General features: G+C 35.5%; 1 protein-coding gene across 3 annotated transcripts in view; it reads right to left on the reverse strand.

The window, feature by feature from the left end:
* Nucleotides 1–1,118: 1,118 nt before the first annotated feature.
* Nucleotides 1,119–15,318, reverse strand: part of TTC29 (tetratricopeptide repeat domain 29) — a 237,736-nt gene continuing 223,536 nt past the window's right edge. For all 3 annotated transcript variants that reach the window (XM_017534847.1, XM_017534852.2, XM_037740632.1), the window contains 2 exons: nt 1,572–1,638; nt 1,119–1,273 (listed from right to left, as the gene is read on the reverse strand). In XM_017534847.1, coding sequence (XP_017390336.1) covers nt 1,243–1,273; nt 1,572–1,638 — 98 coding nt within the window. In that variant the 3' untranslated portion in view covers nt 1,119–1,242. The remainder of the gene's footprint in view (nt 1,274–1,571; nt 1,639–15,318) is intronic.

Consider the following 15,318-nt stretch of genomic DNA (forward strand, 5'->3'; position numbering starts at 1 on the left):
TCTGTTGCACAGAAGCTCTTTACTTTAAGTAAATCTCACTTATCAATTATTGGTTTTGTTGCAGTTGCTTTTGAGGACCTGGTCATAAGTTCTTTCCCATAGCCAATGGCCAGAATGGTGTTTCCTAAGTTTTCTTTTAGGATTCTTATAGTTTGAGGTTTTACTTTAAATCTTTAATCCAACTTGATTACTTTTTATATATGGTAAAAAATAGGTTATATATGGGTATGGTTTCATTCTTTTGCATATAAGCAGCCGGTTGTCTCAGCATTGAGTAGGACGTCCCTTCCCCACTGCTTATTATTGTTGACTTTGTCAAAGATCAGTTGGCTGCAGGTGTGTGGCTGGCTTCTCTATTCTGTTCCAGTAGCCTATGTGTCTGTTTTTACCAGTACCATGCTGTTTTGGCTGCTGTGGCCTTATAATATAGTTTGAAGTTGGGTAATATTATGCCACTGGCTTTTTTCTTTTTGCTTAGGGCTGTTTTGGCTATTTGGACTCTTTTTTTGAGAAACCAGTTTTTAAGCGTGTACTGACCAAGATTTAGTGGGAAGAAAAGTCTTTATTGTTGGTAATGTATTTCATTCATAAATTCCCCAAATCTTCAGATCTCCTGAAATTATACATGTAACCATCTCAGCTGTGTTCTTTCATTTGCAAGACACATTAGGTAAGGTTTGTAAGATTGAAGGGCTTAGTTAAACTTTTAAAGTTGACCTGGATAAGTTTGATTATGTGCTATCAGCTAAAAGTATCATAAAATATACTTTTGCACAGGTAAAGCAAACTGTTTCAAACAGTACTTATCAATAGGATAGTCTTAATTCTTATACTCCTTTTATCTATGTTGAACAGTCTCCCTAGAATTTTAGTAAATATTATCCTACATTAATTCAGCATGAAAGATTTTCTTAAGCTTGTAATTATTTTCTCATTAGAAAATATTTTCTCATGTTGGTTTTATGGTATCACTATTTCTTGTGGAATAGTTGATAAGAGGAAAAATAATTTATTTCATGGATAATTGCTGATATTTCTGAGAACTGGGATATATTTTATTTTCATGGATTTAGATGTTTTGGACTAAATTTATAATAATATACTGCAATACAAAATCTAATGAAAACAGTCATAGTTTTATCATAACTCTATATTATTTGTAACATGCTCCTATTACAAGTATCAAAGTCTCAGGTGACATGAGGGATTTCTTCTTGCTTTGATGTTAAGTGAAAAGCTGCTTTAAGTTTGATTTTTTTGATCACCTGGAAATCTGAAATAAAACAAATTATAAATTTAACTTTTATGCTGGGCTAGAAAGCAAAGAACATTTATTTTGAAAAATATTTTGCTTTCTGTAATTTTCAGATGTGGCTTAAAAAATTAAAAATACTTAATCTTATATAATATTTGAAAATAAATATGTGATTCTTTTTTAAAGCAGTGTTTCAGTATTAAGCTTATCAAGTGCTGGATTAAACTACTCTTCTTGTGTTTGGAGAATGAGATTATACTTAGTATACTGTGCAAAGTGGGTACTTAACAGAAACTTTTTACTTGATTTATCATACCTGTTGAGTTCTTCCAAATGTTCTGAGTTTTGAGATACACCTTCCACTGTGGATCCTCTAAACTCTTCTAAAAAAAAAAGATATATAAAGTTAATGGTTTATTATGAACACAGCTTATAGTTATTTTGATATTGAACCTGGGTATCCCGTTTCAGGGATATCTGTCCTTATCATCTATAAGATAAGGGTGTATGTATCATCAGGGCAGATTGTTTTGTTCGAAGACGGCAGCAACAATCTCTCCCATTCCGCATGTCCCTGTACAGCACAATCTTGTCAATTCTTCACGAAGAAGCAGAATCTAGTTTTCCTCTTGAAATTGAGTTACCCTTAAGACTCTTTTGTGATCAACTGAATGTGGAGGCAGTGACAAAAATGAGTTCTGAGGCTAGGTTCAAAAAGGCTGTGCAGCCTCTACTTTATCTTAGGATACATTTTTGGAGGAAGCAAGTCACCACATAAGTCCTCATACCCTGAGACTGCCATGCTGGAATAGCCATGTGTATATGTTCTAGCAGATGGTCCCAGCCGAGTCCAGCCTTGCAGCCATCTTGGCTAAGCCTCCAGTCTGTGAGTGAAGCTGTCTTTGACCCTTCAAACCAGCCCATCTGTCAGCTGAATACCACTTAGTGACTTCAATTAATGTCCAGCCGAGCACTGCCTGAATTCCTAATCCACAGAATTCTGGTGATATAATAAAATGGCTACTGAAAAGGCCACCTTTTGTTGGGTAAGATGACTTTTAAAAATAATACTCAAAAGGAAAATTAATTTAGGGAGCAATATAAAGTACCCAAATAATGAAGTCAAATATGGAAGTTTATATATCTATCTACATGTATGTGTGTGTGTGTGTGTGTGTGTATGTATCTATATATATACATATATATTTTATATATGTATGTTTACATATATAGACATATATATAACTTGTATATATAAACATACATATATAAAAACTTCCCATATTTGACTTCATTATCATAATATCATAATAATGAAGTCAAATATGGGAAGTTTATGTATCTGTAGATATATACGTATAAGTGACTTAATTTATCATATATATATATATATATATATACATAGAGAGAGAGAGAGTGCACCATGTTGTTACTTAATTTTAACTTTCATATCTGCCCTTTTACTTTTGATTTGAATTAACTGGGATTAATCTAATAAGATGCTGTTTATTCCTGTCTATGATAGGCCCCAGTTTTCAGGTCCCATCATCCCCATTTTCTGTATTCCATTTTTTAGAACCTTTCTTATTCTGTCCCCATCTCCCACCCACTGCAATTCCTAAAAGAGTTCCACTTTGTCTTTTGGAATATTTGGTCCATTATTTCAGCAAAATACCCTATTTTCTGAAATTCCCTTTACTTTCTTGCTTTAACAGAAATCTGGCTCTTCACTCAAGAGACTATTGGCCCAGAAACCTGATATTTTTTTGTTTTTCTCAGTCTTCTCACTACTGGACCTGGAGATGGGTTGATGTCCTTCTTTCTCCCTGTTCTTGAAGGACATTTGCCCTTCCTCTTTCCCTTTCTAACACTCATGTCATTAGATTATACAGTTATCCATTTGCCACTATTGTGATCTATCTACAAGTGGAATCATTCCCAATTGATGTTACCATTCCCTCAATGTCACTGTACTACTACTTTCTTAATTTAGTAATTTCATTGTAGAGGCAGAAAATTATTCCACCCTAAGTCTCAATTCTTTGACCTCTTGTTCTTTTACATCTTGTCCTTTACAATACCACAGCCATTGATTTCCCTGGTCATACTTAGACCTTGTCATTACCAGTAACTATGAACCCCCTCCAGCTCATTTACCTGCATTTAATTACTTGACTGCCTCCTTTTGTGTTTGCAGATCACTCCCTGACCCCAGCAATTCTTCTACTTCATTGGAACCTCCAATCCTACCACCTTTTCATTGTGTCTCCTCATTTTTCTGTTTCTTCTTCCTTCCTCATATAATTTAAATTCCATGGTTATTCACTTCCTTGCATAACATCTCAATTTCTCCTCTTCACTTTGTTTGCACACTTGGCAAAAGTATAACCCCAGTTAAACCCCATTCTCTGCCTATTACTCTTCGGCACTGATAGTTCAATATGGCTGGAGAAAATACACAATTGGCCTGAGATGCCTCATCTTAAATTCATGGCCACAAACATTAAGTAGACCCTAGGCCATTCTATGAAACATTCCTGGTCCATTCATTCTTTCAATCCCCTGGATTACTAAATCTGTTTTTCTCAAACCTCCCACCCTCCACTTTTCTTAGCTGATGATTTATTTTTTGGCTTCATAGAGGAAATAAAAGACAGTAGGAAAAATTTTCCACAAGCTCTGTGGCAAGAGTTAATCACCTACTGCTTCTGTTCTACAGCTAGTGCTTGACTTACGACCATGATTGGTTCTGACAGACCGGTAGTAACACGATTTGATCGTAAGTTGAGTAGGCTATATGCACGCGGAGATGGTAGTGCTGCTGGAAGCTGGTCCGCACTGTCGTACGCCCAGCTGGGCAACGTTTGCACTGCTGGACGCGGAGCAATCGTGGCTAGCGATTGTGGTCGTAAAGTCGAATGGTCGTAAGTTGCATAGGTCGTAAGTCGATCAATACCTGTAAATACTCTATTTTCCCTTCTGTTAGTATCAATAAACAGTCTAAGGCCTGTCTCTCTACTTCTTCACTAGATCTCATGTCCTCTTGTCTACACAAGACATGGCATCAGTCCTTCCTTCTGCCTCCCACTCATCAGTGCTCTTCCTCTCTATTAGATCGTCCCTATCAGTAGAGAACTATTTAGCTAAAGCCAAGTGACTTAAGTTCTCACCAATGAACATAAGCAAAGTGATACACAGTCATATGTCACTTAATAACAGGGATACATTCTGAGAAATGAGTCATTAGGTGATGTTTTATGAACATCATAGAGTGTACTTACACAAATCTAGATGGCATAGCCTAGTACATACCTAGGCTATATGGTATAGTGTATTGCTTCTGGGCTACAAATCTGTTTGGCACATTACTATACTAAATATTATAGGACCTGTAACAAATAATGAGTATTTGTACAGATAAACATAGTAAAGGTAATATATTGCCCCACAGTGTTATGATGGCTACAATGTCACTAAGGCATAGGAATCTTTCAGCTCCATTATAATCTTTTAGGACCACCACAGTGTATGGCATATATTGTTGACAGAAATGTCCTTATGCAGTGCATGACTGGATATTTCTTCTGGGTCTGAGTGTTAGACATTAGATATTCACTCACCACAGGATTGTTGACTCTTGGTTTCATCACTGCAAAAACACTCATTTTGATTATAACCTAGGTTTTGCGCTGTGGGTCTGACTTAAGGTGTTACTTGAGATGTTTGATCTTTAGGACTTCAAGGGAGCTGGAAGACTGGGACAATAACACTTTAGTAAGGGAGACCAGGAGCAGCAGCACATTGCAGTGTGATATTTGCTCATACGATCTACATTTCATCAGAAATTGGCACTTCTTTGTTGCTAACAGTAAAGGCTCTGAAATGGTAGATTCAAGTGGGCAACAAAAAGATCTCATTTATACCACCACTTAGCCTATATGTTACAAAAGCAATAGAATAAGCTAGTAAATGCTAAATTGCATCCTTTTTTTTGGAAACAATGGAATATAATATTTATATGATACAGTATTATATATAAATAAGATTTAAAAATGTTATCTGCTGAGAAGTATGAATTGAAATGGAGATGACATTACCTGGTAGTTTGGTGACTGGAAAGGTAATGAATTTTTATAATTTTGGCATGCTAAACATTTGTAGTGGCCTTACTCTAAAAAAGGGTAAATAACTCATTCATAAAGGTTGTGTCAGAGTTTATAGGCTAGACCCCTGGTAATGGATTCAACCTTTCTACAACAAATCAAAAGTATTGTTGCATGCTCACATGAATATACAGTAGTCATTACCTTAAATTTAAAACTCACTATAAGCAGCAAACACAGAAAGTATGATATGAAGGCTGTATTGTATCAGTGTGGTCTGCAGAGAATTTCTTCATATGGTTTTCGCCTTGTTGAAATATATGTTGCAGTTCAAAGCTAAAGGGATTACTTTTGAATAGTCATCACAGAGGTTGATTACATTCGTATATCATATTTAGCTGGACCCTGCAGGCTATTATTCCATTAGCTATGCTGGTCCTGCCATTGTCAAAAAGTTGATCACCTAATGTTAAAAGACTGTGCTTTCTGTGGACCTTATCAAAATGACTCAAAAGCTTTTGCTAAAAAATAAAACTCAGATTATGTTTCATGAAAATGATTAAGAATAAATACTGCGTATAAACTATGCTTCTATCTTATGGGTGATCTTACTATTATGCTGTTATTAACAATGAGATATTTTGGTTTTGTATTTCAGCAGATTTTACTGATAGTCATAGATTCAATTTTAGTAGAAACAGTACTTCTCTCTCACTGATAGTAGAGAGTCTCAGAAACTGATTTCTGAAAAAGGAACAGAAGTCTCCCTTCCCTACCATGTAAACCATATATAATTACCCTGGAAGCAAGCCAGTATATCAATGTTAATATAATGGCACATCTACAATGGCCTATCTACAATATGATTTTACAAGGCTACTGTACTAAAGAGAACAAAATTTTGTTTTGGGGAAATGTGTATATGAACTGAAAATTTGTCAATCACACTGGAAAATCAGAAAATCCCTTCCAATAAATAAATAAATAAATAAAATATTTAACTGTTCATTCTTCAGATGATGGTTGCATAGGTTCACTCATTTAATCACAATGAGAATATCTGATTCAGGTCTATGAATCTGTTTATTATAAACCCAGAATCCCATTACCAATAAAAGGCATACTTAGATAAGCTTGGCTTTTAAGCTATTTTATTATGAATTACCCACAAATAAGTAATGAAATGAGAGTTCATCTTTGAAAAAGATATTGACAATTATGACTTTATTATTTAAAATAACATATAACTTTTGTCATTAGAATCATATTACAAAAGCTGTCCTTTGGGAACAAAGATGATTTTGACGCTATCTCAGTTGAACAGCTAAGTCCCTGAACTGTGTTCCCAGGAGTGATGATGAATTGGCATAGACTCGAGTGTGCTCTTTGGCATGGTCTTCCTTGTAACTGATGGTTTGTAAAACGGCTGGTCAGGGATGCAGGCTGTGATCCTGGAATACAGCCAGAAACTAATTTTGGCCTCATTAGCACTGTTCTCTTAATCAATTGAACTTTTCAGCAGGTGGAGGTTCCCTAATATTTCTTGTACTTGCTTGCTTTTAGCTACTCACTTGATACTCACAATAGATGAGTGGGTATCAGTCAGGAGGAAACAGATGGCACATACAACTGGGATTTTGAAGAGACTTTAATGAAGAGACTATTAAGAGCTGAGGGAAGGGCTAAGGAGCTAATAAGGGATATTGAGGCACCCAGGGACTTGCAAAAGAGGGTGCCATGCCATTATCATCTCTGGGTCTAAATTCAGGGTAAAGAGAGAGGATGATGCCATTGAACTTTGAGTGAGAGGAGGGATTTAGAAAAGGTGGTCCCTTTTCTAAATCTAGAAGTAGCAGTTGTAAAGTGTCACAGTTGTCAGAAAGGAGCTGAAGTGAGGGGCAGCGGAATAATATTGTAACTCTCCATCTTTCTAACTGCTCATCTGCTGGTGACTCCCTTTGGCCAAATCCATATGAGGAAGCCAGAAGGCAAGTCAGCCTGTGTGATGCAGTCTGAAGCCAGTCTCCTGAGACACAGAGCAGAGGAGGTGGGAGAACTGTGTGTGTGTGTGTGTGTGTGTGTGTGTGTGTGTGTGTGTGTGTGTGTGTAAGGGGTAGGGGAAGGAAAACAAGCAGCATAGAATAACCATAAAATGCAAATGTTTTCCTTTAGCAAAAATTTAGTCATGTGAAGTGTGGTTTGTGCAACAACATATTTAACGTTGGCATAGGATTGGGTGTTTCTTTTTTCCTTTTCCTCTTTCTTCTCCTCCTCCTCATTCTATAATATTGGTTTGTCATTCATGGCTGTCTCATCTTACAGTCTTGTAAAACTTTATGAATCAAAGCCTGAGATTATAGAGTTAATCTCCCTCTTTCAAAAATATGTGATTTTTTTAGGTAATATTTTTCCACATTTTGCTGTTAACAAAACAAAAAGTTAATCTGTCTTATCTGTGTTTTGAAGTAGAAATGACAATGTGGTAATTCTATATCTGATGAGTATAATAATCAAGATGGAAACTTTTAAGGCAGGAGGCAACTTTCAGGTTTGGATATAATGTTTTAAGTGTCAAAAACTGACATGTGTTCTTTCACATTACAGGATCTAGTATATAGTTCCCTTGCCAAGAGCTTTTATTAATATTCAAGCAATTAAAATTTATGCAAAGATCAGAAGTATATTCCAATTCAAAATTATAGGTTCTTTTTTATTTTTTACTTTATGCACCATTTTTTGAACAAATGGAATGGAACTAGGCCTGGATGAAGCATTGAATATACCATATTGACAGAGATTGATACTGAATTTCTTTTTCTGGGTGTCTAAACTTTTAATGAGAATATCTGATTCAGGTCTATTAATCTGTCCAGACACTAAATACTTTCTTAAGATAAATAGTGTGTTAATGTCTTCATACAGTTCTTTTTATTTCTCTGATTGTTGCTACATTATAAATCCTGCAGTTTTTTTCTAGCCAAGACAGAGTAACAGAAATCAGATTAACTTCTTTCCTAAAACACTCCTCTCTACCCCAAAAAAACCTGAACAAGGCACTGGAAATCAGACAACAAAGGCCAGCGATTTCTGAAAGACAGGAAATATGTTCTGAGTACAAAACATGCAAAAAGGCACAATGAGGAGAAAATTCAATCAAAACGGAATCAGAATTGGCATAATGATTAGAATTAGGAACAAAAACAGTTACTGTAACTGTATTTTAGACATTTAAAATCTTAAGTAGAGACATGGAAAATAAAACATGAATAAACTTGAAGACAGAGTAGTAGAAACCACAAAACAAAGAAAGAAAAACAGTAAAAAAGATGAACATGCTATCAGTGAACTATAGGACAGCTTCAAGCAGCCTAATAGACACTGACTGGCATTCTAAAAAGGAGATGGAGAAAGAATTGAAAAATAGTTTAAGAAATTATGGCTGAGAACCTTCTAAAATTGATAAAGCCTATAAACCCACAGATCCAAGAAGCTCAACAGACCCCAAGCTTAAGAAACTTAAAAGTACAAAAAGAAAAAGAAAAAACCTATCAAACGTATAATGCCATACCCACTGAAAATATCTTTAAAAAATGAAGGCAAAAATAAAGACTTTTCAGATAGAACAAAAGCTGAAGCAATTAATTAGCAGCATATTTGCACTACGAGTCCTTAGGCAGAAAAAAATACCACATGGCAATCTGGATCTATGTAAAGAAATGAAGAGCATCAGAGTTAAGTACAATGTGTTTGACAACATTGTACAAAGGGGAGAAGGGAAGAAATGGAAGGATGTAATTGCAAACTTCTTTTTTTAAATTTTCATTTGAGACAGGGTCTCGCTTACTGCAGTCTTGACCTCTCAGGCTCAAGCAATCCTCCTGCCTCCTTCAGCCTCCCAAGTAGCTGGGACTATAGGCATATGCCACCACATCTGGGTAATTAAAAAAAAAAAAAACTCTTGTAGAGATGGGATCTTGTTTCATTGCCTACTCTGGTCTTGAATTCCTGTCCTCAAGCAATCCTTCCGTCTTGGTGTCCCAAAATGTTGGGATGACAGGAATAAGCTACCATGCGTGGCCTATAGGATTCTTATATTACGTATTACTGTTGGTGAGAATGTAAATTAGTACAGCTATTATGAAGGTTTCTAAAAAAATCTATAAAAACAGAACTATCATGCAATCCAGCAATCCCACTGCTGGGTATTTATCCAAAGGAAACAAAATAACACATTAAAGGGATACCTGCACCTCCATATGTATTGCAGTGCTATTTACAATAGCTAAGATATGGAATCAACCTAAGTGTCCACTAACAGACAAATGGATAAAGCAAATGTGGTGTATATACACAATAGAATACTACTCAGCTACATAACAGAATGCAATCCTGTCATTTGCAGCCACATGAATTAGCCTGGAGAACATTAAATTCAGTGAAATAAGGCAGGCATAGAAAAATAAATACTGCATGTTCTCACTCACATGTAGGAGCTAAAATAATTCCAGCTCATGGAAGTAGAGAATAGAATAGTGGGTACTAGAGGCTGGGAAGGGTCGGGGGATGGGAGAAGAAGGGTCGGGGGATGGGAGAAGGTGGGAGAGATGTTGGTTAACAGATACAAAATTACAGCTAGATAGGTGGAATGAAGTCTGTGTTCTGCAGCATTGCAGGGTGAATATGGTTAAGTATAATTTATTGACTATTTTCAAAAAGCTAGAAGAGAGAATTCTGAATGTTCACAACACAAAGAAGTGATAAATGTTTGAGGTGATGGCTATGCTAATTACCCTGATTTGATTATTACACATTGTAAACACATATCAAAATATCACCCTGTATTCCATAAATATCTACAATTATAATGTGTCAACTAAAAATAAAAGGGAAAAAATTTTTATGCTATGTGTTAAATGGTCTAATGTCACTTGAAGGTAGGTTGTGAAAAGTTAAAGACATACACTAATCATTATTTTTGTTTTTACGTTTTAGTTTATCCTTTTCATTTAAATATTCTGGTTGGGAAAAAAATAAGTTTTGAAAAAATCAACATTCCTCGAATCTGAAAATAAGAAAGCAGATCTATCTCTAATTTAAACATTAATTCAGAAACTTATGCTTCTCATATATTTCCCTGATCTGAGGCTTGAAGATAAGCCAAGATGAGCTAACGAATTCAAAGAAATAACTATTTCATTATCACTCCCAAAGTTTAATTTTCTTGACCGAATTATGTGCAGTGTAATACATATAATATAAAACTAAATGCTGATAGATAGATAGATTTGAATTTTTTTCTGGTTCCTTTTTCTGGTTTCTTCAGAGTAACAGTTTGGAAAATATACAAGCTCCGTTTTCATGTTCTTTTCATGCTACTTTAGAACAGAAAATTATATGAGATAATTTTTTGTAACATCTTATTGAGGTATGATTGACATAATAAAAGCTGTACATATTTAATTTACAAAACTTGATGGGTTTGGAGGTAAATATATGTCTGTGAAACCACTCAAACTCTATGCTGTAAACACATCCATCATCCAGGGGATGATATTTTTAATGAATAATCCAGAGATGTGAAAATAAATGTTTTTGTAAAAATTGAATTTTCTTTCTTTTTTTCCCCCCATTTATTTATTTTATTGCATTTCAGGTTTTGGGGTACATGTGAAGAACATGCAAAATTGTTGCATAGGTACACACGTGGCAGTGTGATTTGCTGCCTTCCTCCCCATCACCTACATCTGGCATTTCTCCCCTTGCTATCTCTCCCCAGCTCCCCACCCCCACTGTCCCTCCCCTATTTCCCCCCAACTGACCCCAGTGTGTAGTGCTCCCCTCCCTGTGTCCATGTGTTCTCATTGTTCAACACCCACCTATGAGTGAGAACATGCAGTGTTTGATCTTCTGCTCTTCTGTCAGTTTGCTGAGAATGATGGTTTCCAGGTTCATCCATGTCCCTATAAAGGACCCAAACTCATCGTTTTTGATGGCTGCATAATATTCCATGGTGTATATGTGACACATTTTCCCTATCCAGTCTATCGTCGATGGGCATTTGGGTTGGTTCCAGGTCTTTGCTATTGTAAACAGTGCTGCAATATGAACATTTGTGTGCACGTGTCCTTATAGTAGAACGATTTGTAATCCTTTGGATATATACTCAGTAATGGGATTGCTGGGTCAAATGGAATTTCTATTTGTATGTCCTTGAGGAATCGCCACACTGTCTTCCACTATGGTTGAACTAATTTACACTCCCACCAACAGTGCAAAAGTGTTCCTATTTCTCCACATCCTCTCCAGCATCTGTTGTCTCCAGATTTTTTAATGATCGCCATTCTAACTGGCGTGAGATGGTATCTCAATGTTGTTTTGATTTGCATTTCTCTGATGACCAGTGATGATGAACATTTTTTCATATGTTTGTTGGCCTCATGTAAAAATTGAATTTTCTAATGTATGTTAAGATTTCCAAAGAAGAGATGCTGTAGATATACAACATTCAGCCAAAATATAGTATTATAAGATGAGTAGATATATATCTGGTCAGCAGTAAAGTAGTTCCTGGAAATAACATCTCTGAAAAACCCAAACAATTCCCACACCAAAATTAAAAAATTAAAACCTTGTACATACCAGCTAAGATACTCTTCCTCTTAAACTTTCATAAGAATGAACTGGTCTATTTAAAACAATGGCAATGAGAAATACATTTTGAAATAAGTCACCACTTTCCAGGTGATCTATATGTCTGCTACTCAAAGTGTGGGCTCCAAGCCAGCAGCATTAACGTTACCTGGAGCTTGTTAATAATACAGAAATGTAGGCCCCACTCCAGACCTACAAAGAATCTGCCTTTTAATAGGATCCCAGGGTGATTCATTTGCTCATTAAAGTTTGAGAATCGTTACTTTATGGAAACTCACTCCTATTTATATTGAACTATTTAGAGTGGGAGTAAAATATTAATAGCATGTTGGTAAAGGAGTTGTAGTAGCTGCTTGTCTGTTCTTCAGCTGTAACATTTAGACATGTAAAAACAAAATTTTTCCCATGGATTGAGAACATAGTTCATACTAGGGAATATGATCAGCACTTTATTATTATTGTTATTATTTCGAGACAGAATCTCACTCTGTCACCTAGGCTGAAGTGCAGTGGCTCAATCTTGGCTCACTGCAACCTCCGCCTCCCAGGTTAAGCGATTCTCCTGCCTCAGCCTCCCAAGTAGCTGAGATTACAGGTGCCTGCCATCATACCTGGCTAATTTTTGCATTTTTAGTAGAGACGAGATTTCACTGTGTTGGCCAGGCTGGTCTCGAGCTCCTGACAGGTGATCTACCCACCTTGGTCTCCCAAAGTGCTGGGATTATAAGTGTGAGCCACGACACTCAGGCAGCACTTTATTATTTAGTTTTAATTATAAATTGACAAATTATAATTATATATATGTATGGGGCACAAAGTGATGTTATAATCTATGTATACAATGCAAAATAGTTAAATCAAGCTAGTTACCGTGTCCAACACTTCAAATACGTATCATTTTTTATGGTGAGAGCATTTGAGAATTACTGTCTTAGAGATTCTGAAATGTATAATACATTATTACTCACTATATTTACCATGATGTGCAATATATCTGAAAGAACCTTATTCCTTTTGTCTAATTGAGTCTTTGTACTTTTTGACCATTATCTTCCCATTTCCCTTATCACTCCTATCCTCTGATAACCATCCTTCTGCTCTCTGCTTCTTTGAGTTAGATTATTTTAGATTCTACATGTAAACGAGAAGATTTTATAAAATGCCTTTCCAAGCCTGGCTTATTTCATTTAGCATAATATTCTCCAATTTCATCTACGATGTTGCAAATGACAGGATTTCTCATTTTTTAAGGCAGAATAATACTTCATTGTGTATATATACCACATTTTCTTTATCCATTCATTGGTTGATGGACACTTAGGTTGATCTGATGACTTGGCTATTTTGGATAGTGCTGCAATGAACATGGGAGTGCAGATATCTGACATGCTGATTTCAAATATTTGGGCAAATACCCAGAAGTAGGATTGCTGTATTAATGGTAATTTTATTTTTAGTTTTTTGAGACACCTCCATACAGATTTCTGTAATGGTTGTACTAATTTATAGTCCCATCAACAGCGTACAAGGGTTCCCTTTTCTCCACCTCCTTGCCAACACTCATCTTTCATCTTTTTGATAACAGCTGCTCTAACAGGTGTGAATTGAAATCTCATTGTGATTTTGGTTTACTAGTGATTAATGATGTTCAGCATTTTTCTGTATATCTGTTCACCATTTATATCTCTTTTTCTTTTTAGAGATGTCTATTCAAGTCCCTAGCCCATTTTAAAACTGGACCGTTTGTTTTCTTTCTATAGAGTTTTTGAGTTTTTTATATGTTGGTTATTAATCCCTTATCGGATGTATGGTTTGCAAATATTTCCTCCCAATCCATAGGTTTTTCTCTTCACTCTGTCGTTTTCTTTTTTTTGTGCAGAAACTTTTAATTTTGATGTAATCCCATTTGTCTGGTTTTGCTTTTGTTGCTACACATTGGGGTCAAATCTAAAAACTTACTGCTCAGACCAATGGCACATAGTTTTCTCCTTATGTTTTCTTCTAGTAGCATTACAGTGTCAGATCTTATGTTTAAGTCTTTAACCCATTTTGAATTGATTTTGCATATGGCGTGAGTTAAGGATCAAATTTCATTCTGCATACAGATATCCAGTTTTCTCAGCACAATTTATTAAAGAGACTGTTCTTTTTCTATTATGTATTCTTGGCACCTTTGTTGAAAATCAATTGACCATACATGTGTGGGTTCGTTTACGGGCTCTCTGTTCTATTGGTCAATAACTCTATTTTTAATGTCAGTATCATGCTGCTTTAATTATTGTCACTTTGTAGTATATTTTGAAGTCAGGTAGTGTGATGCCTCCAGATTTGCTCTTTTTGCTCAACATTGCCTTGGCTATTGGTGCGTGTGTGTGTGTGTGTCTGTGTGGTTCCATATAAATTTTAGGATTGTCTTTTCTATTTATGAAAAATGACATTGAATCTCTGAACCACCCTATGCCCTAGGTATTATTATTCCTGTTATATAGATAAGGAAACAAAAGGTTGGAGAGATTAACTCGATCTCACACAGTTGATAACTGTTTCATTGGAGATCCAAACCCTGGTTAATTTGGATCTTGAATTCATTCACATAGCGTCTGTGCTCATTCTCACTTTAGTGAATTCAAGAGGAAGCTGAGTCTTAAGAAAGTCTCTTAAGGCAAATGTAGAGCATTAGGCTTGAAAAGATTGATTTATTTGATTTTGTGGCAAGAACTACTGGTGAAAATCTATTTAGTTCTTAATAGTTGTTTGTCTATTTACTTTTTTGTTTTTTAGACACCATTTCTAATGCAGCAGTTAAGAAAACAGCCACATACTCCACGAATCTTTCTGAAAACCACTAACCAGACATGTAGGCCATGACAACTGAGCTTGGACTAGTGAGAAACCAAATCTAGGGTTTCCATCATGTAAGTTGTTTTCTTTATTTCATTATACTTTGATTAAACCCCTAATAGATTCAGCTTCATAAAGTCAGAAAAAGAAAAAAAAAAAGCAATTTATTCATGTTTTCATTAGAGCTCATTGCAGACATGAAATTTCTCAAAAAATGCAAATCATTTGGTGTCATGTAAGTGAAACTCAGTAGCTAAAGCACTTAGAAGTAAATGCTTTCCCAGGGCTAATGTTTTCATACCCAGTGACTGAATAAATCGATACATTTATTACAACATCTTCACTTAAGATTTTGTCCCTAGATGAATGTACCTTAGAGTACTAGAAGACTTTTCTTTATCACTAAGAAAATTGATTACACTTGTTAATTTGGCATTCAATCCTAGATATATCAAAATAAATACCATA

The sequence above is a fragment of the Cebus imitator genome, unplaced genomic scaffold (genome assembly GCF_001604975.1).
Source record: "Cebus imitator isolate Cc_AM_T3 unplaced genomic scaffold, Cebus_imitator-1.0 Scaffold4, whole genome shotgun sequence".
NCBI lineage: Eukaryota > Metazoa > Chordata > Mammalia > Primates > Cebidae > Cebus > Cebus imitator.